Here is a 23,684-nt window from a genome sequence, read left to right as displayed (position 1 = left end):
GAACCTTCAGAAACACACTGTGTGAAAACTTTTCCAACTTTAGGTCACCTTTGAAACTGTTGTCTGCTAAATGGCAGCACAAACAGCTGCCCACTAAAAGCATTGCACACACACTCAGAATTCTACTGAAAAATGCAATTTTTCCTATTTATTTTCCTTTTTTCAAGGGTGAAACAAATACCACATACTATGTATATGTTCAGCTTTGCTACTGTAGCAATTTCAACATTCTTTTGCACCCTGCAAAAGATATCTTGAGCGAGCTTTACTTATATCATAATAAAAACATAATCAGGTCACAAGAAAATTTTAAGTTTTAATAAAATTAATACAAAAGACTTTCTTATGATATAAAAAACTACAATTACGGTTCTGCAATGTTCAGCAATGAGGGTGACCCCGCATGTGGGGGGAGTCTGGGAGGGGGGACAGGGACTCTCAGCCCCCCAAATGTTTCAGCCACTGTTCCTAGGTAGACATTTTGAACACTCAATTGCATTTTTTGAATCTCACAGACGGTATAAAGAGTTATTACCCAACTATTATAACTACTTGAAACTATCCAGAAAGAAATAATCATTTGCCTTGACCGGGATTCAAACCCGGATCCTCCAATTTCCTGTCAAGTGCTTTAGCCAGTTAAGCTACCGAGGCGTCATTCTCCCCTGTAGAAATTTGAGGACTAAATTAGACAAGGTGCCGCCTCGGTAGCTGAACTGGCTAAAGCACTCGATTGAAAATCAGGGGATCCGGGTTGAAATCTGATTTTTTTCTCTGTGGATTTTTCGCACAATTTGTACATTGTGGATAACTTTTATAAAGTTATCACCGTGGCTAGTCTCGGTACACTTAAAACGATATCTACACATTTACTTGAACACAGAGTTGAACTACTAACACAATGGGTGCTTTCCATTCATCGACACAAGTCTACTTGTGTCTTGGTTTTTGTGCTCCATTCTGAGTGTTTCACCTGCTGTTGTGACAGAAGTCAACAAACGATAACGCGCAGGAATTTGAGAGTTATAACCAGTTTCCGTGAGTCGACACTAGTCCATGTGTGAGTCGCATGAATGGAAAGCACCAATGAGTCAATCCTACTGTGGACAACATACTGACTCTTTACTAATAATTTATTTGGCAATCGCCCATCATCCACACTCACAACTAATTATGGTGACACAGCTAAAAACATTGAATTTGATGAAGCAAGCATGAAATTTGGAACAATCATTCCTTGGTCAAAACATAGTGATTTTTCACAAAGAACCATCAGACCCTCTTAATTTGGGAGAATAAGGTGAGGAGAGAATAATGAGAATTTATTTAAATCATATTTTAAGTCCAGGCTTGCATGAGGTGTTGTTTTCATTCAAAACAACTGATTGTGGATTTTCAATTTTAGTATGCTCATTGGAAATTGCAAAAATAGAGCCATCTTTAAAGATAGCAGCCTTTTTGGGAAGCACTTATTTTAATGTGTATCATTGGGTGTAAGGTGTCCTAATATATATTTAGGGGTCACTAGAAGTATTCACAAACTGAAAAATATATATTAACAGCTATTTTGGGCGATTGTATTACATTTTGCCATCAAATTTAGGTAATTTTCCCCGAATTAAAAGAGTCATTTGATAATGCATTTTGTGAGCACAAAAATATCTTTTCATGAGGTAAATTATTCTTTCTCATCAACTCCATAACTCGTAAACAAAAATCACAGGTTTTTCACAGTTGCCTCCCCTGGTAAAGAGAAACCGTGCAAATTATTTCCATCTTGCATTTTAGGTAGGTGGGCAAGATATCCTCAAAAAGTATAGTGCCACATGCAATTATGCTTATTTAGATCTCATGATGCAACACTATAATACATGAATAATCTAATCCATCAGTAAATGTCAAAATTGTCTTTAAGTATAGCTAACACAAATTAGAAATTATCCAGAGGAGTGATTTGGTTTTTCACACTTAGAAATATAATAAAGAGTGTTCCAACAGTTAAGTTCTATGTTCAAGTAAATAAATAAATATTTCGATTGAATTCAGTTATCTTCATCCTTGATGATTACTTATCAGTATCACCAATTAGCATTAAGTAATTATTATAGTTTGATAATAATTCTATGTTAAATGTGTGAGCTTCAAAATATGCATTGGGCCATAAGGCGGACAGAAATTCCCTCTAGGGCTCAGTACTTATATAAGTCCGTGCCCTAAGGATACTGCGATTACTGTAAAAAGAATTCGGGAACGTGAAAGTATTATGCAAGCAAATTTTTGGCAATTTACATATGACCATTCCCCCACGGAAGCAAAACTTAGCATTTGTTAAACCCCTGCCCCTATTAGCCAAAAGAAGATGGTTTGATTTTTTAATCTTAGCTTTAAACCATGAAAACTATTCTATATCATACTATTTTTGTAGAGTTTCTTCAGCAACACCACATCATTCATAAAAAAATATTGAGCATTGAAATTACTTCAGGAATAATTATTGATAAATTACCTTTATTAAAGTATTCAACAATAGGTTATTATTGGTATACGTACCACTATCTGGGTGTTCTTTGGAGAGTGAAAAAATTTCACTTAAAGAGTAAAACAAACCGAACACTCTACTTGACAATGTACTACTCTTTTCTCAACTAAAGAGTAAGACCTTCCTGTCTTATGCATTCAACTTGTCGGTAATGGCAAAAAATAAACTTGTTACCTGCCCCCCCCCCCCCACCCAAAGAGTGCAAGCATAGAGATTGAAAATCTCCATAAGTTATTCCATTTACATCACCCATCTAAAATTCTTAATCAGTACCAAATAAATAAGACATACTTATTCCTTAAGTTGATTACGGTTTTCTCATTATTCAAAAATTCTTTCAACTATACAGCATAATGATACATACCTTTGATGTTTCAGCGTGGAAGACTTGTTCAGCCGAGAAAAGAGTTTGAAGATTTGTGACAAGGAAGAGCACCCTGGAGTCATAAAGAGCTGGCAATTCATCATGCAGTTCACTATTGAGCACTTCGTATGTCCTCTTAGCTTCCTCCAACATCTCCTTGGACTTAGCTACCTTAATATCATCCCTCTTCTTTGGATTGCTTTGTAGTGATTGGAAGTTGTGCCTCTGACTGTCAAAGTCAACCAACTTACGACCTCGCTTCTCAATCTTCTTCTGCAAGGTTAAAAATGTAAAAATGTAAAGCAAGCAAAGTACATAATTGCATTCAGATACCTTCATTGAGTTAAGAAGACTTAGCTATTATACCCATCAAATGAGTCCAAAGGAAGATATAGAACTTATGAAGTATGTACACAGAAATATTTAAAAAATACACTACCAAGAAAATTTTCATCAGACATGATTAATATTAAAAAACAACGGAAAATTATCACATGCGTAAATTATGACATGCTAATGGTGTAAAGAGGCAAGAATAAAGAAAAAGGTGAGAAGAAAATAAGAAATTAAGGGGTTATTTTTATTCTAACCACTTTTCAAACGATTATAGTATAATAATGAAAATCATCACCAATCCCACCACTCACTGTAGGATGAAGCATCTTTAACTACATCCTCAGAGGAGTTCTTATGGACTCATTCTTAAGGCCTGGTTACATAGAACATTAACACATACAAGTTAATGTACGTTTGCGTGAATGATTTTGATGGACCGGAACAGAACATGTACGAATGCATGAACCAAATTAGAACAGGTTCTATTTTCCGTTCATGCATTCGCACAAGTTGGGTGGTTACACGGTACATTTTTGTGTTCATTCGCGGGCTCATACATTTAGACATTAACCCGTACGTGTTAATGTATTGTGTAACCAGGCCTTTATGGTGTGTGTTTTCCAGCACTCCTTTAATACTCATGGCTTTACATTTAATTTTTAATTAACCCATAACATTGTTATTTTTCATTCATTACATGTTGAGTATTGGAGAGTTAAAAATTTCTTGAAGTGTCTAACTTTTCTAGAAAATAATCTATGGTTTCAGTACAGTTTTTCTTGGGAATTACACCATTCTGCTCCATTTAAATATTTTCGAAAGAGGACTACAGCGGTGAGATTCCTGAAAACTACTTTGCTGAAACCCTACCACAAATGCCTCCACAAGAAATAACTATTATAATTAGGCAGGAGCAGTATAGTTAATGGGAGCACAAGTGGTATATCTGTAACATTAAAAATAATGTAACGATTACCTTCACTGGAAAAGCATAAATGAATCGCTTTTTATATTATTACTCTCATTCTCAAAATCATAATTAATACACAATATTCATATGAAAAATCAAGGTGACTATGAGTAATTACAAAATAGAAAATCAACACAAACCTAATTTTTTTACCACGCATAAAGCTAAATTTTCCAGCCAATAATTGAAAATGAAGCAAATCTACAGATGGAAGAAATAAATTCAACTAACCCGCATTTCAGGAAACTGGCTTTGGTAGGAGTTGAGTGGAACAAGTACTTGGTCCGCCAGCTTGTGACCGAAGTCGTGCCACAGCATTTCAACATTTTGAGCTTGCACATACAGGAGTTCATGTCCACTCCAGTTGCTTTCATAAATCTCATTTAAGGAGTCGAACAATGATTTGCTAGCAGCATGGCAGGCTGAAAACAGAAAATGAGGGATTCAATAGGAGAAATATAAGTTCTAATTTCTCCCAAATATGTAATACCTACAAATGCAAATTTGTATAGTAGGATGGACCTCGTTGAACTCTCTGTTTGAGTCATGAAGAAAAAGTGGACTAGAGGGGCGGGAGGGGTAGAACAGACGGATACAGGAATTTTAAACATGGACGAACAACTTCAAGGTCACAATTGGGAAGAGAAATTAAAATTGACAGTAATGCACCTTGTTCACCATGGTACAAAAAAAATGATAAAGCAAAAAGTAACTATAAAATAGTGACAAAAGAGTGGTTGAGTTACCACAGTGTGAGTCCTTTGGAGGCAAGACAAAGAATAACAGAGGACAGTGGTGTAACTAGGAATATACATTGGGGGTATGGGGGGTGCTCAGGGGATGACGGCAGGACACTCCCCCCTTGGGGAAACTGTCCTGCCGTCCCAGGGTGCGTGCACCCTCCCTCATTCCTAAGTCACCAGTCGGTATTTAGTGACTTGTCTCACTGCCATCATATTAATAAATGAACTTTAACTTTAAGCAGATGCAGTTATTATACGTAAAAGTTAGACAATAGTTTTTAATTTTTTTTTAATTTCTCTGTGGCTTTGGAGGGGATCTATCCTGCTCATCCCCCCAGAGTTATACCACAGACAGGGGAGAATGGTGCATGGTAATTCAACATGTAATCACTAGTGGAGTTCATTGGTGAAAACATTTCCAATATTTTGAATTCTTTCCCTTACTTTCAAGACGAATGAACTCTGATTCAATAGTCTGTAATAGGTTGAGCAACAACGTCGACATACATTTAGGGCAGGCAAGCAGCCGATATTCCATCACAACCTTGGTGGTGGAAAAAAATAGTGTACTCGAATTCACCTTTCCTCAATCTCATGAAGGATAGACTACCAGAAAGGAATTAATTTTCCTGCAAGGTGATATTGGTGGAACAAATTTTTTAGGATACTTTTTTCTAACATAGTAGTTTTATGTGTATTTTTACAACCCACATCCTCAAATATTCTCAAATACCTTTCCAGATGAGAGGTGGGGAATAGAAATATTGCCTTGCTTTCCAAATTCAAGAGAAAAAAAGTTTTCCCTGCTGAAGCTAGTCATTTAGTACTGAAATTTAGTGTTATCTACAGATGACATACCAAATTTACTCCGAGACACAGGCCCATCAGTGAGAAACAAATCTAAAATTTATTTAAGAAATACCACGTATGGCACCCTGAGGCTCTAAATATTATTATCATCTGCAAGCACCCTCCCTTAATTTGTGTGCATCTGTTCCATCCACAGATTCACTTAGAAACTACTCCACATAACATAAATATAGAATCCTCTACTCCTCTACAAACAACACCGACCTACACTACACTCCCTTATAACACTTGATCAACTTTTATTGTTCAATTATTTAAAAAAATGACTCCAATATAAATATGTGCAAAATCAAAAATCCTATGGAAATTATTTTTTATATGTAACAAAAAATAGTGTTACAAGGGAGAAAATACTCAGGCTCAAAATCAGTTTTTGCTATAGAATTCTCAAGATTATTCCATATTAACTCAATTTACCAACTCAAAATTTAAGAAGCCATGAAAGTTTCATTATGATTAGAATGAATCTTACAACAGAAGTGCATGATTTCATACGACTTGATAATCAATTCCATAATGAGAAAAACCTTAATGCACGATCCATCAAATTATGTACGTAATACTTATTTTTTAAACAAATGTAAATATTAAATTCCATACCTCGTATACACCGTATGTAATTATTAAATTCCTTTTGAAGCCTATTAGCTGCATTCTGTTGCCGTGTGAAGTTCTGTAAGTGCTCATCGAATATATCATCTGCGGTCCGGTCGACTTTTCCAAGATTTTGTAGAAACTGAAAGAGAAAAGAAAAGTTATAATTAAAAATATATTTTTTAAATCAATTTAATTTAATTTAACAGCGTGATCGTAGCTCGTGAAAATATAACATTATGCCACGATTTGATCACAAAAATAAGTCAAATTTCCCTGACATTTCCAGCGAAAATAAAATTCCTGTGAATTCCGTTTCCCAATAGGCTGGACTCCCTCAGGATTGCGTGGGTAGATTTAACCTCACGTCAAGCACACATAATCAAAATCGCTTCATTGAGCGCATGACTATAAATGGGTTCTAAAATAAAAATATCTAAGATGCCATGTTGACGCTAGTTAAAAGAGTCGACCAATTTGCGTCGATGACAAACCTGATCCGACGAGGAAGGTGAAAAAGCGAAAGGGAATGAGAAATACTCTCAATGGGAAGGTTGGGATGGAGTGGGCGGGGGACACGTGGGCGGACGGCCCCCTACACGACCTCGCGGCGACAGCGGGCGTCCCATCGCATCGACACACCATGTTTGGTCAGGGGGAGACCCTAATCTCAACCACTTCCACGCATGGTATCTAGAGCCACATTATAGCACCATCTTCACGTTCCCAAAATTCGGATATTTCGCCATCAATGTTGATAATCACCACCTGAGTTTACTCTGCGCACATGCTGGAAAAAGAGCGAGTGTAAACCATTTGGAAATCACAATGCGTCGAAGGGAGCGCATCCCAACCCTCTCGTACTTCCTCTTTTTTTAGTGACGCATTACTCGAACGAAGCTTAAACTACCATTCTGAAATGTAAATTACACGTAGAGTAGGCCGTTATCAACATTTTCCAGTTTCTCAAATACAAAAATATGAATCGGAGAAAATACTTAGGTAATTGTACGCTATGTTTCCGGATGACAGCAAAATTTTTAAGCGGGTCATCCGTCACCATACAAGACCGTTCGAGCGAGAGGTATGAGGACACTTAGCACCGTAACTTGCGCCAATGAACTAACATTGCCAAAAATGAAACCCGGTTCGTCCAACGTATACATAACTTTAAGGTAAGTCCAGGATGCGTTTTTCTTCACGCGCCTTGATGAAACTACACATAAGAATATAGGTACAGAATGAGCAGGACTTCAGCTATGATAGCATAATCCGAGAGGAAAATAATTTGGGATACAGACAAATACAAAACGACAACTGAGTGAATGAGGCATGAATATTGAATTAATATGATTCTTTAGGTGGCCTGCAGGAGGGTTGTTTCTCGCCATGCATTGAAATGGGGTTACAGAAGTCGCCAGTCGCGTCACTGATGGACAGAGCGATCCGAATTTCAAGGACAAATAAGGTATGCTAAGGGCTTTAAATAGAAATTTGAACTCGTGATGACGTGACCCATAGAATTAATAGCTTTTCGATGCTATGCCTAACGATTTTGCATCTTATGTAGTAAATATTAAGAATAAATGGATAGTTCTCACCTGTTCGGCGCGGAATTTTTTGAAAACCGATTATATGCGCCCTATGTAGCGACAAAAATCATTTTTCAGTGGGACGGGGTAGCGCCTCCTCTATAAACTCCCCTGGGAATGGAAGCAGTATCATAGGAATTCCGCATATTCCTGAAGAAATTTCTGAACCTTAATTATCCAGAATTCCAAATACGAACACGCCAAGCTGTACAATCTCTCTACCCACTCCGAGACAATCCGTCGAGATTTCAATTCTTATCACGCGTCGCACTTTCACCGACGTGGCTGCCGCAGAGGGCATTGAGCGGATGGAGCCTTTTCTCTTGTTTACGGAAGTAGAGAATCGAATACGAGGAACTGAAACAGTAATCGTAGGGAGCGAGAAAATGAGCTGGCTCTTTGCGGATGGTTTGCCGGTATTCGTTTGAACAAGCTCCAGTGCATTCCAGTCGAAATGCAGTTTTGCCACGCTCTTCAGGCTAAGCTACTATTTAGGTACGTGCATGCAAGAGGTAAAACCCGTACAAAATATTCAAATAAAATAATTTTTGAATACTTTTTCATATCGCATACCTAACCTTTAATTGCTTTTTTCAAATTCGCAGATGCGACGTTTGCAAATTATTTGTCGTGATGGAAGAAAATTAATATCATTTTCGGACTTGGACGGTTCGGACATTCGCTGAGAAATATATAGGAGAAATAAAAAATACTACCATAATAGGCTTGTTGCTTCAATTACGGAGTATAGAGTATTTGCGAAGACGGACATGAAACGGTAATATTCAAATGGCGCTAATTTCCAAACGGTTCGTGAACAAAAAAAAACTAACAAGAGACTTGTAAGGGAGAAAAGTGGTAGGAAATTATACGTACTTAAAATTTGTACTGTAAATCTATTTGCGAAAAGTTGTGAGTTGTGATGTCTGTAAAAATTGGATGCAATAAAGTTGGCACTAAAAATTGTCCACCATTGAGAGGTGTCCGCTATTTAGAATGGGGCTGCTGTCCGGGCAATTAGAGCACAGTTTGAATGCATGTGCTGTAACTGCGTCGTTTAATAACAATTTAAGAGTTATGCTCTGCTGCAGGGACTAAAAAGCCGTCCACTAGTAGGAGGCCCTTTAAGGGAGGTTTGACTGAAGTGGACTAATTTAAACAACGTTCTACCCTTCGAGAAAGAGTGAAAAACGAGGTGGATTGTTGTCCGCAATTACTGCCAAAAAATCATCACAGTATAAATTTCCCGAACAGATGGCATCGAGCCACGGAAATAACGAAAAACATATTTCTCCCACGCCTCGGCGCCAATACACGAGCGCAGTTATCCCAGAGGGAATCGCACGCGTGAGCATCTTTGATGTATCATCTCGGAGAAATAGCGCGTGCAAACGAACAACACTGAGGGGAGCGCTTTCGCAACGAACAATTCCTAAATGGATCTCAGTCGGTCAAGTCCAAATGAATGGGGCGAAAATAGACGAACGAATGCGATGATTGAATGCGTAATTGCTCACTCGTGTGTTCTTTCATTGGGTGATAGGATGAGAAACGATGGGAAGTGCCGAACAATACGAGAAGAAATGGAATCGCGGAGTATCATACGCTAGAGGAGGATCCGGTGGCTAGGTCATGTCACAAGACATAGCAATTACGTGAGAAATATAATGGAGGGAAAAATTGAAGGATAAGTCCCCCGAGGAAGATCTTGAGATAAGTACTTGGGGCAGAAAAAGAGGGAAACAACGAAAAAGAATACTTGTGAACTTAATGAACCAGCTTGGGAAAGGGAAAAATGAAGAATACCAATCTTAGAATTGTAAATAAATCAAGAATGGATGACAGTGAGATGACCATAAATTGATGAGTCCATTCCTTACATACCTCATGGCCAAAGGGGTTAACTTATTCCAGAAAACAAATCTTTAAAAATGGTAGTAGCTTGGGAAAAAGAGAAATGGGGGCTGCAATATACCAATCTACTTACCGTAGAAGTATGAATGAATGAATGAAAGTTTATCCAGGCTAGGCGAAGATAGCAAATTCAACTGAGCAACGATACCCGTTCTTGAAGCTGTAGAGCATTTTCATGGGGATTTGCGAGCCCACATGGCATGGAACCTTACCGAACGATGCATGTGACCAGGAGTGCGGGGGTAAATGCTGAAATTCCGGCGAAAATAGCGCGACGCGGCACACGACTGCAAATCCCGCACGGTTTCCGCTCTCGCCCTATTTCTAGTCGCTTCGACCCCTCAGCCATGAGACGGTACATCAGCTGCGGTGCATCGTCAAGACCGCATTCAAATAAGGTGACTAACCATTCCGCAGCATTTTCCTTGGACCTTTCCTACAAACAAAGTTCGTTAGAGAACCATTCTAATAGAGTATTCCCTGTCGACCCTTTGCAAAAAATAATTAATGAAACATCAAACAATTAAAATAGGCTAAATTCACCAATTTTTTCAATTGCTGATTGTGACAGAGTTTTAAAAATAAAGAGACCCTTATTTTTTCCGTTTTTCGATCCGTCTAATACTTCTCGAGTTACTCGCTGAGAAATATCGGCGCCTTTACCCCTTTCGCAGAAAACTTTTTGACGTCACCAAACCCCAGCTTGTTTTGCTTCCTAGCACAGTTTGTCTTCACCAGTTCATAGCTTTACCTTCATTTAACGACGACAGGAGAGGAGATAATGTGCACCAAAATAAACGCTATCCATAAAGTAGACCCGAATCGGAGGGCTTGACCAGGGAGAAATGTTTGACTAGGCACACTGTCTCATCGAGTGGGTTGGTATTAGGGGATGCAGGATGGGAGGCTAAGGAGAGAATTGGATGAGGGTGATGGGGTGGGGCAGAGTGAGTGGAATCGGAGCACCGTGCGAGGAGCAAACCCAGGCACAGGGCTCACTTCCCGTGACGCCCCTCGGTCACCTCCTCCTCCCCTTCCCAGTGGCCTTCGGATGGAGAGGCAGACTGATGCAAGGGTCACGGAGTAGCGCAACGAGCTAACACCTCAGTGACCGTCATAGATTGGTACATATATGATAAATGTGAGAAATTCCAACGACACGATCAGTTCAAATATTCGTCGCTGAAAATGAACGATCATAATATTTTTTTAATTTATTTACTCCTACATTTTGATTTTACAGCTGAATACAAGATAACAAAGAGAAGGTGTGTCTCGCAAGTGAGGTTATGTGGTCACCAAGGTCATAGGACCAGAACTGAGCCACCATCAAATAACAAAAATGTACGCAAAAAAAAAAAGAAAATAATAATACAGTAAATAATACATGACTGTTTTAAAGAAATAACGCCAACGTAAATGCTCAATTATTTCTTGTGCTTTGGTAAGTCATAAAATTTTATTCGGTGATTTAATTTTTTAAATTTTAGCGGGCAGTAACTGAAATAATTTTGGCCGCATGTAAAGAAAACAACGATTATAATGTAAACCTTTATCCGTTTGTTACTACACATGACTCACTCCTTAAATCATCTAGTTAAATTGAAGAGCACAATGAGGGTTTGGTCCATTACAAGTTTCTTCGTACGCGACCTTTTTACATGAATACAATCGACGAAGCCACAAGTTTGTGGATGTCTATGAGATTACAGCTTTTTTTCAAGCATACCTTCCATGGTATACCGCTTTCGTTAAAATCACAACATGAACCCGCTAAGGATCTTATCGAACAGCCGAGTGTGATGCTGAAGAGTCTCTCCTTTCTTTCTTTCCTCCTAAAAGCATAACTTTCGAATTCCTCCCCATCTCCTTAGCAAATCTCTTTGCGGTTTTCAGTACTTAACAAGTAGAGCGACCCAAGGTGAGCCAACATCTGGAAGATATATATCTCCTTATTTTTAATGCCTTCTCTAGCGCCACCACCATTGCAATATACGCACCAGCATCGCCCACGCTTTCGACTCTTCTACCTTGACATTGAAGATCTCTCTTTGAACATGCTCAATACTTGCTCTAGAGCAGAGGTCGGCAACCTTTTCGTTTCAGCCAGCCACATGTTCTAATTGTAGGACCTGCTGGTTCGCAAATTCCAGTGGTTTCACGAGATGTTTCAAAAATAGATTTAACCTTTATTGAACTTATACACAGAGCATCTCTGCAATCCGGCCGTGTGGCTATTCAACACGTCCAGTATCCGGCGTCCGGGATGGCGACATCATATACGCGAAAATATTTTTGCCAATTCAAATTAAAGTTTTTCTATAGACATAAATTTTTTTAGTTGGTGTGTGTCTGTTCTATTCTCATATAATCAGTATCCCACAGTATAGGGAAAATAAACCATTTTATGCAAAAAAAATGACAAAGGGCGGGCGAGCGTCGTACGCATAATTTTGCAGAAACGGTTAACCACAAGATCAATGTTACCATGACAAGAATCCTGGCTTGTTTTATTTATTTCCAGTGCATTTTCAATGATCTGGCCATGCCACAGTTGTACAAGTTTGTATTACCGTGATCGCACTGTATTCGCGAATTTCCAAAGCACGCTATTCAACATATGAGATAGAGAAAAAACTTGATATCGATCATTAGGATGGAAAGTAGCCACGGCGCCAGGATGGGATGGGGTTTGGATGGCATTCTAGAGAGATGATGGAAAAAACTTGAAAAGTGGAGGTAATTAATTATATAGTGCGCTAAACAGCCCCCTAAATGTTGACAGGAAAGATCGCGAGTTCGTTCTGTAAACAAGAGCGATGTGGAGGAGTTACCTTAGGGTTTAAATAAAATTTACATCGTTAGTGCTCACAATAAAGATATTGCGGCGAAAATAAAGGGCATATTCAATGACGGAGAATAAAGGGTATGTACTTCTCCTTATTATTCCATGCGCCTGATCACCAGTCATGGGAACACTACAAAAATATGAATAATGAGATATTTATAGATTATTCCACAGATTGTCGCCTATTTTTAAAAAGTATTGTCTCCTGTTTCTATTCGCGATATGGGGGCTTCGGCCTATCTTTTCAGTAAAAAACTACATACTCTGAAATATGTGAGGCAAAACCTAGGAAAAAAATAAATAGACTAAAAAATAAACCTTAATGATTTCAAATGGGCCGTGAAAACTTCAACCACTTACGAAGGTACATTTTTTTTCCAATTGCTTATTTAAAATACAGATTAAGATAATTTTCATACGTGAGCTTCTTTCCCACCAAGATCAAGCCCCCCATCCCCTACCCCTGACAACATAACGCAATCCCTCAAGAGTATCCTTGGTTGAGGAATCCTTTTCTAGACGAAGCCAAATACGAAAAGACTTTTTTTCGCAACGGGATTTGAACATGGTGCCTCGACGATGGACACCAGGGTTCACGCTAACATGCTAAATCGGAGTAAGGATAAGTTAATTTCACACTAATTTTCACGCTTATTTCACAAAATCGCCAATATTTTTTTCGATGAACGCCGCCATTGATTTATTGGTCCTGGAATCTTACGCTAAATGCTTTCTACTCTTAATTTATTGTTATGTTTTCGATACACCGTCCTTAATGCCATAATGGAATGAAAAAACTTTGTAAATTTCACATGAATTTTATTGGCACGACCAGTTTCATCGCTGCGCGACATCATCAGGTTTGGGTCACCTGATGATGTCGCGCAGCGATGAAACTGGTCGTGCCAATAAAATTCATGTGAAATTTACAAAGTTTTTTCATTCCATTATGAGGAAATTTCACGAAGTTACGCCGCAAACCATTCAATTGTCCTTAATGCCGTCAAAGCAGACGGAAAATTTTACATTTTCTTTCAATTTGAAAATCATGAGAGACTGTTTGAATGAGGAACATTTTGTTTTCGTAATAACTTATCCTTCCGTTTCGACTACCGAATTATTCTAATGAATTACGATCTCTGGTCTGAGAGAACGACTCCTTTGCAAATTCTTTCCAAGCTCACCACCGTTGAGGATATAACAAAGATCTAATTCCACTGGAAAAGGAAGTAACTTGGGTGGGCAGAAGAGGTCCAAGCAGCTGATATCAGTTCACATATTGCTTTAAGTGGGTGGGACGTGATGGGAATGCATCGGTAAGGAAGAAGTGGACGGAGGAACGGACATGTGGACCGTGGAGGTTGGATCGAGGGGAATGTGAGGGCGCATAACAGGTTTGGTGAGGAAGGTGGAATGGGGTGGTGGAGGGAGGGAGGTGGGGTGTCTCCCAGAGTGTGGGAAGGACTGAATTGGAAGGTGACGCAGCCGAGAGGGAGGGGGGGGTGCGGTTCGGCTGTCTCTCTTCTCTCTCTGGACGGAGGAAAGGACGGGAGAATTGCAGGGAAGGGCGATCACGATGAACGAACACGACTCCTCGCGGGAGGTGGAAATGTCGCAATCGACTCTTTCTGCGGCTGAAGAATCGCTCCAACTCCCCTTGCATGCCCGCAAGACCAAATACACTCCAGAAGTCACTTAACAGTAATTTTTTCTCATGTTCGGTCGAAAAAGTCATCATCATGAGCACAAATATTACCATAAAGGATTCTCAAGTCAGTCATTTAAACATATTGTCACCCACAGCGCATTTCCACAAGTCCACAAGTTTCCACAAGTCGCCACTCGCGTCGCCTTCGTATTCGTGATTATATAATGCACGAGTATTACAACAAAAGATTCTTCGGTCCAGATGTGTTATCACCACACGCGCATTTAAATGGGTGGTAAACACTCGATACTCGCGTCGCTGACGGCAGAGTGATCTAAATTTAAAGGTAAACAAGCTAAAATTAGGGCTGTAAACTGAAATTTATATTATTGATGATAAAATCTATCGTATTCAAAACTTTTCATTGATATTCCTCGCGAGTGGAAATATTCTTTAGCGAATATTGAGAATTAATGGATCGCTCTGACAGTGCAGTAGCTACGGGTGTTTTTTTTCCGGGTTACAACGCGCCCTTGAGCCTACATAAGAGGCGCAAAAAACGAGTAACATGGACTCAATAAATAAAGTTTAATAAATGCTCAATACTCGTACAAAATTACTGTTTTTGAGTCCTAAAAATAACGTTTTCAACATCAAAAATCACAAAACTTCCCAGGGGAGGACCCTCCCCTTTACCTTGGGGTGTTTTCCATGCATTCTGGAAGGGCCCCTAAATCTCCGGTAAAACCCCCTCCCATTTCAAAATCCTGGCTACGCCACTGCGCTCATTGCCGCGTGCGGACATTTTCGAAAACCGATTACAATGCTCCTTATTTGGCAACAGAAATCAAGCTTCTATTGAACGGACCGGGGCCTCCTCTAATGTAAGTATCCTTACGCTTAACATCCACGGCATGTTCTAAAGACCAACTTCCCTCCAGAGGCCACTAGGAAACTTCTCGGGCTCGAGCAAATGTTCTCATTCATCGTCATGATGAGTATTCTATCGGCTGGGGTAAGCTGACATAAACAATTTTAGTAAGCACCTCGCCCTGACCCCATCTCCACAAGGAATTCTCCTATTCACCTCGGCATACTGTCCATTATTCCTCATTCTAACCAAGAGCCCTGTTCCAGTCCTCCGCCACCCCCGCTCTCTCCGCATCCTCCCCTCTGTCACGGTTTTCAGTATCCCCTCACCGCTTACCACTCGCTCCATCCACACCCTCCGGCTCCTTTCAGTAACAATGTGAGATTAAAAAAAATATTTCTTTCTTAACAAAGCTGTTTCGGGACTGGTGTACATGAAAGAGAAAGTACACCACTACTCCCTTCATACCCATATGCAACACATTTCAGCGTTAGGCATGTGGGTGACATTTGACATATAGGTTATGTTCAGCTGAAGATACTTCTGGAAACGAATCTAGGTCACGCAGAATATATGCGGGATAACCCTCACCCTTTCCCCCAATGACATACTTACCCTAATTCAAGCACGAAACAACCTAAAACACTATGAAAAATAAAAGTATTACACTTCGTGAGGTCCACTGTTCATGTTTAATGGGGACGAACCGGGATTCATAAGACAGCTGGACATCTTCAGGAGACTAATCATGACTATATCCGTATTTATGGAACAAAAATCGTCTGCACAAGGCAGGAGTTTGGGAAAGGTGAGAGGGTGGAAGGGTTGAGGTTAATTGAGCGGAGAAGAAAGGAAGAATTCTCGGGAACACTTTATCATCATATGCTTTACTTGGAAGTTTGAGGCATTTGAGAGGATTATAGCGCGGAAGGGTGTTAGAGGAGATTTTGGATTTCACTGCTGAAGAATACGTTTATGGGAATGGATCCACGGGGAGAGGGGGGAGAAACTGTTGTTCGTAGGCCAGAGGCACGATGTTCATTAAGAGCTGAATTATCTATATTATATGAAGGATGCGAGCTAAAAACATATTCATAGTGAATCCCGCAGCGATGATGGGTCAAATGAAATATTTTTCAACACCATTATCCAGATATTTGAAGGTCAGTATATGGAATACTGCTCGGCGGCACGGCGATTGCGCGGAAAAGGCCATGATATAAGCACACGAAGGGGCACACGTTGCACGAGTAGTATTACGAGCATAAACTCGCGGGGTAAGATACCAACTGCATGCAGCCCGAGGTCAACGGCCCGGACTCTTACGCCTAATTGGTGCTGGATCTCGAGTCCCTACAAGGGCATAGTGCGCGCGCGGCGGTGTGTACGCTCTCACGTGGGCACGTTGGCGCATCGCGCTTTTTCGAGTGCCGTGGCCCACGCACGGAGAGCAAGAAAAAGGGAATGATGCCGGAATCATCGACCCACGTTGAGTCCCAACGCCAAGGACGAGTTCGTGGAGGCGGCGGGCGGTCGGGATAACAGCGCGCCCTCGAAGGAAAACGCACAAGTAGGTGTAAGAAACCTTGGATACGTCGTCCCCCCCGACATATGGTCTTGTTTATCCTTCCCTCCTGTCCCACCCATTAGGGGCCCCCTTCGTCTTCCCTCTTATCACAAGATACAATTTAAAGGCGGACGAAGAAAAATGAAAAAAAGGGGTAATCACGGACTTCCCGTTGGAGGTGCTGCAGTCAAGCGCATCGCTTACCTCACTTCGTATACACACGAATGTCACGTCACGCGCTTTAAAGGTCGAAACCTCGGAACGTGAATCGTGGGAAATCCTCTCGAGGGAGCTGTTAGAATGCCTCGCTGGAGAGCAAAGTTGCGCCGATAGGGAAACATTGATTCTTTCGGAGAAGTCGCGACGCCGGGCGATATATTGCAGAGGTACAGAGATCACAGATGACGAAAGTTGGCCCCTTCAAGGACACAAGTCAACCCACTTCTAACGATCTCCATTGAATTCTCGATGAGTAACTCTAACCTCATGGGGTCGCTCACTAAGACCCAAATTCGCAATTTATTGAAAGATTTTTTTATCTTCACCTCCCCGAAAACAGCAAATTTAAAGCCTTTACCTCAGGGAATTTTTTAAATTCATCAACGATGAAGTATTACAAACACTCACGCCCAGGATAGGAGCAATCGACTCAGGCGAGACTCGAACCCGAGACCTGCGGTGTGGCAGACGAGGACTTTACCCCGCCGCCAGAATCTAGAAGTCGGTTTAAGGTAGGTTCAGGTCATTTACTACGACAGAAATAAACTTTCCTTGTTCAACCTTCCTCTCACAGGTTTAACAAATAAAAATGCAAAAGTTGCCGACCACTAGTCTTGTGACGGTGACGTCAGTCTAGGTTCCGGTTCATTAACTCGTTCAGGGAGAACCCATCATTGAGGAGGGATTCGCTCACACAAGTGTAAACAATAACGGACCATATGAGGTCAATGTACGAGGCGGTGGAAAATCGGAGAAGCGGTAACCCATTTAGCATGAGTTCGTTGCGACATCATCTAATCTATGTAAGGGTTTAGGCCATTGATTTTTTGTCGCACATAGTAATGGAAATAACCTACGGATCAAGAAACAGAAAATACTGGTACCTTTATTTTTCAAACACAATCATAATTGCAAATTTATAAAAACAAAGGCGAACAAGCCCATTCAGAAAGGACTCACCCACTTGGTCCAGCGCGACTTCGGGGTATCGACTGCCACAACCACGAATATGAAATATATCTGTCACCTAGTAAATTTAACGTTAGCACCTTCGATTGCTTTAGCATAAGTTGCCATTTCGCTCTCGTCCGACCGCACCTTGAATATGCAGCGAGCGTATGGGATCCGGTGCAGAAAGACTTAATCCGCGAACTGAATAAAATACAAAGGAAGGCTGCGCGTTTCGTCAAAAACTGCTACGGGCGTACAGACAGCGTTACCCAGATGTTAAGCGAAATAGGCTGGGAGGCGCTGGCGACTCGGAGGCTGGGCGCTAGGCTTAGATTGCTTGAACAAGTGAGAATGGATATCTTTAAGAGCGACACAGAGAACATAATATTGGAGCCACACCATATTTCCAGGTCCGATAGAAGCGATAAATTAAGGGATGTTTTGCCGATCGGATAGACATGGGAATTCGTTTTTCCCCCGAATCATAAAGGACTTTAATAAACGCTAGTCCCAACTTCGTTAGAGCACTTCATTTTTTTAAAGCTGTAAACGGCTGGTGTCCGAACACCTTTTAGGCGGCTTGCGGGGTATTATGTAGAGGTAGATATGTGAGTAGAACTAACTCCACCTAACCCACAGGCGAGCAAAATCCACAAAGTCAATTCTTTCCCAGGTTCACCTCGCACTTTGAGGAATTTTGTTCGGTGGTCTCCAAAGACAGAAGATTCAAACCCGAGGTATTTCGATCAGTAGCCCAGCGCCTAACCACCAGGTAATCTCGCTCCCACACGAGCACCGATGAAAAGCGAAAAAAATAGTAATTCACTTCTCCACCGAGGTTAATACTTCGTCTTTTTTTAGTCACGGAATCGTCGCCTCCATAAGGAACAGCGCGCGGAAGACAAATATTTCCCTTTTCCTCTTTCTAATTGACTAAGGGATTTGAAGATTTCTATACATCAAAGCTGATAAAATTTAACTGCTGCCGATCCTAGTGTTGGATGCATATGGAGATGACTCAATCCTAGTCTCGAATGTAGATCTAATACTTTGGGGAAGAAGGGCACCAATTCTTAAAAAGCTGGAGGAGTTGGATCTTGATTTTGGTATGAGCCCATCATCGCCGAAAATTGCCAACGCTCTAAAATAGGAATCGTGGAGCTTGACGGCAGATAGGTCAGACGACTCACGAGCTGGGAATCTCAGGCGGAGAAAAACCACACTAGGAGCTTTTGCAGCGCGATCAGCGACCGCAATTCAATGAGACGGCAACGAAGTTATGCATTACAGCCTGCTGCTCTTCAATCGCACACTTCGTGCGTGACTCAAGGTGGTGACGCATTAATGAAACTACTTGAATACGTTCGTCCACCTCAATGGTGGTTCAATTGTATAACTATTAATTCTGAGTAAATACGGAGCTAAAACCATTTACAAAATCCATTTTCATTAACGATCTTCTATAATCCGCGGATAGTACTTACCTGCACAGGGGTGCCGACTTACAAAAAATATTGATGGGGCCCAAACCGGGGATCTTGCCCCGGGAAATTTTATAAGTAGTGAGTTTTAAGTTTTTTAAGCATTTTAGAAGAGACATATGATCAACATTAGAACCCTGATAACTCGAATCTCGACACCTGGACACTCCGGGGAAAATCGACAAGCCTGACACATATTTTCCTCACATCCATAACGAATTTTTGAGGGGGCTCGGGCCCCCTCAGGCCCCATGGAGTCGGCGCCACTGTCCCTGCAACTCCTCCCCCCCCCCACTATCTTTCTCGCATGGTTCTTCATTGTTTAAATTCTTGTGAGCGATTCCTTCCCTCAGAGAGCGGTTCTCTCAGTACAAGTAAATGAAACGGAAACGAAATAACGTCATCAACCCATGAAAATTGGGCGGCAACTTTTTATGTTTTTATTTTCAGCTTATGAGGCAATAGCTGAATGGGGGAAGGTTTGCTACTTCCGTTGAAACTTGACTGTTCTTTCCATCCAACGAATTCTCTCAATGAAATGCGATTTAGAGCCTGAGAGAACGACCCCGTACGTAGCAATTTTCATAATCGCATTGTGGTTTATTTTTATTTTCTGGTTTTCTTATAAGTCGTTCCATTCATTAGTCACTGTTTTCGTCGACAGCGCATGAGAAAGCACATAAGACACCCGGAAAATATTACGCACGTTTAGCTAGCGAGACTTTCTTGAATAATTGAGGACACCTATTAATCAGTTTCTTATGAAATGGATTGGTAAGCGTAATTCTATTAGCTCTTTTGTCACATTACAAGAGATAATTCTTTTAACTCTTGAAAATTTATTCCTGCACCTATACTTCCCTTACCGTAGCTTACATAAAAGCATAATTAAATATTTTACTTAGATGCACTTCATACACTTTTCATTGGGCATGCTAATTATTAATGCCGGTTTCGCTCCGTAAACCTCTGAGGCATCTAAGTGTCTACCCGCGTTGTGGCTTTAGTGTTCCGCGGCCGAGTTATTTTCATTGTGACTGTTATATTTAATTACCTGCTTACGGTACAGCGGAAGAAAAGCAGTGTGACTCTTTCAAGCGGACTGGTGGGAATCGGGGCGTAATTTGGAGAGAGGAATGCGCAAAGCCATCTCGTGGTTGCGTGCGAGGTGAGCGGGGTCCCTGGCGAAGGGAGTGGAGGCCCAGTGGCCGACAAAATGCAGCCTGCGAGTCTCGCCTCATGCAGTCCTCGGAAAGAGCGGCCTATTCTCGTGATTAAATCGTAGCTGTATCCTCTGAACATGAGGCGGTCTGTTTTCGTACGAAGTTCCGTTTTTCGTTGAACGTTTGTGTACTGCACGTTTCTTTCCATTAAAATTACCTCAGTGAATAGAATGTGCATTTAAGTTAGCCTCTTAAAGCCAATTAACATAGGAATTAATATCTAAGAAACCGAATATCGCCCTCATCACGTCCTCGAACAGGTTAAAACCTTAAAACACATTCTCGTCCCCGTTGATGGTAGCCCTATCCAACCTAAAAACCTGTTATGGAGATAATAATTTTAACTCACCTTAGGAGACACACTTTATACTTCATTTCAGTCAACTGGCAGCTCAAACCAAGTACGTTAAATAGTATGTGTAGTACGGCCTATGATTCTGTGCTAATGCTTAAGTGGTCCTGTGTAAATTTGAGAGTTGTAAGTCATCAGGAGGGGTGGAGTGTCGCAGTCACCTCGCGCCGCTTTATCGAGTTTTCGCTCCTCATAATCGCAGCCAATCCGTCGTCCTTTCACGCCTGTACCATTCATTTCGTTTGCTCCGCGGGGATTCTGTTGTGCAAGTCGCCAGCCCATGGGTCGTCCCAAGGGTGAGTTGCGCACTAGGTATGTTTCGTGGTGCCCTCGGCTGCCACAGGACCTCTCCAACTACTTAAAAGCTCGTATTAGACGGGGATGTTCTAGCACTATCAGACGAACGTGCAAGAGAGCATTTCAATTTGCGTCACGTAAAGCGGTTGACTGCAAGAGAAGAATGTACTGATAAGTAAAGAATGCTCGGAATTATGCATGAACGCGAGACGGCAAAATAGCCCTCTAATACCGTGCATGCATTCGCGCAATTGCACGCCAGGTTGAGAATAAAATGCTGTTATGAATCTTGCAATTACATTCCCCGCGTAAAAAGGTCTTCAGAGGACGCATACCTCACTCTCGACCGGCATTTTGTCTTTTTTGGAGACTTATAATTTAGTTAAAACCAATGGTGTTATCTTCATATTATCAGGGTAAGAATATAATATATTTGTCACCATTTGCAGATACCTTAAATGTAAAAAATACATATGAAAAAATATTGAGTAGAATTTTCAAATTTAGTACAGAATAAAATGTTCCCCAGGGTCTAATATATAAAAAAATTGAAATTTTCACGATGTTGCACAAATTTTGAGCGATTAAGACGTCAAAAAAAGATCAATTGAGCGTCAAGTAAGCGTTCTCTTTCGGTTCGGAATGCTATTGGTTGAGCGAATTCATACGAATACATGAGAGCTGCGCCAAATACGTCCATCCATTTATGACGCAATTACCCCGTCAGCCCCGAGTAATCACGTCAGCGTTGGATAAGAGGAGAAAGTGTGCGATTTCCCTTTCCCGATTACTTATAAATGCTGCTTAAGAGCACAGAAATGAAAATTCTCATCGTCTGAATATAAATTTTAAGTCTTTTAATTGAAAGAAAGGAATGATTTTCTCCTGGACACAGAAAATTAAATTGGAATGCCAGTAACCTTCAGGGTTGAGGCCCCGCGCACGTCAAAATTCGAAGCTATTATCTAGGTAAACTCAAAACCTCGTTCCATTCATTTCAAACGGGTAGACACTATTAGAACTCTGAATACATTTTTCGTTTTCGGATGAAACTACTAAATTTTGCTCTCAAAATTACCGTTTCCGTAAACAAAGGTCGAGTGGATTTTTCCCTTTAAACGGCATTAAATTTTCTAAGATTTTAGATTTCTAAAAACGATACTTCAGGACTTAGATTAAGAGCCGACCAAACTGCTGACAGGATATGTTATACAATCTTGATCGTGGGCATTCGCAGAGATATATATCTTCTTCGGAGGCTTTCCGGCTCTGCTGAGACGTTAATTACGGAGATCTAGCTTCTGCTTCCAACGCAGGTGGAATCACCAAGAGCAGGGGTGGGCAATTTTTTGGGCTCGAGGGCCACTTTGTTTGAGCGGAGATTATCGGAAGGTCGCACCGTTTACAATGATTGTATTCTTTAGTTACCATTATATTTAATTTCAGAAAAAAATATAAATTGTATAATAAAAATCAAACCATAAACAATTCTATTCTACTTATTTATTAGGTAAATTTTATATTATTAAGATTTCTAGCTGCTAGCACATTTAATTATATAATCAATTTCATTATAAAAGTTTACCCTATCACTTTTAAAAATTCTGTATCGGGCCGTCAGAAACTCTGTGGCGGTCTGCATGTGGCCCGCGGGCCATAATTTGCCCACCTATGACCTAGAGCAGGGGTTCCCAAACTTTTTTGTACCACGCCCCCCCCCCCCCCCCCCGCTACACATATCAGCTTTCCATTTTGCTATACCCTATTTCCACGGTGCCGTACATACCAACTCCTACCAGTACACTCCTACTCACACTTGTACACTCCTACTCACACTACTACACACTTGTGTACTCCTACTTGTATGTGCCTACTTGATACGGTGAGTAGGTAGATTTTTTTGTTCACTGTTGAATGCGGTAACGCAGAATGGAAAGATTCAATAATTGTACGTATGATGAAAATTAAAACAAGTATTACATGAAAAACGAATATAATTACCTGTAACCTTCTTTGATAAAGTTTACAAATTTATTGAAACTTTACAAAAACAATTATGAAAACTTAGAAATACTTTATTTCAAAGATCTGAGGAAATTATTTTTGTAATTTTTTTATTTATTTCATTTGGGTGTCACGCCCCCCCTGGAATTTCTTTACGCCCCCCCAGGGGGGCGCGCCCCCCAGTTTGGGAACCCCTGACCTAGAGGATAAACCGAGCAGCAATTTTCGAACGAATTAAACAGAAGACCACATCCGGCGGACATCATACTATTAGCAATAAAAATGCGTACGCATTGGTAAC

The 23,684-nt window shown here is 40.7% G+C and overlaps 1 protein-coding gene across 6 annotated transcripts in view; it reads right to left on the bottom strand.

Annotated features, from left to right (window-relative positions):
- Positions 1-23,684, bottom strand: part of LOC124168486 (myc box-dependent-interacting protein 1) — a 156,084-nt gene that overhangs the window by 23,522 nt on the left and 108,878 nt on the right. For all 6 annotated transcript variants that reach the window (XM_046546791.1, XM_046546799.1, XM_046546809.1 and 3 more), the window contains exons 2-4: positions 6,423-6,558; positions 4,441-4,631; positions 2,904-3,176 (exon numbers count right to left, since the gene is read on the bottom strand). In XM_046546791.1, coding sequence (XP_046402747.1) covers positions 2,904-3,176; positions 4,441-4,631; positions 6,423-6,558 — 600 coding nt within the window. The remainder of the gene's footprint in view (positions 1-2,903; positions 3,177-4,440; positions 4,632-6,422; positions 6,559-23,684) is intronic.

Source organism: Ischnura elegans, chromosome 1 (assembly GCF_921293095.1).
Source record: "Ischnura elegans chromosome 1, ioIscEleg1.1, whole genome shotgun sequence".
NCBI lineage: Eukaryota > Metazoa > Arthropoda > Insecta > Odonata > Coenagrionidae > Ischnura > Ischnura elegans.
Note: the sequence above shows the minus strand (reverse complement) of the source record. Positions and strands in the feature narration are given on the sequence as shown.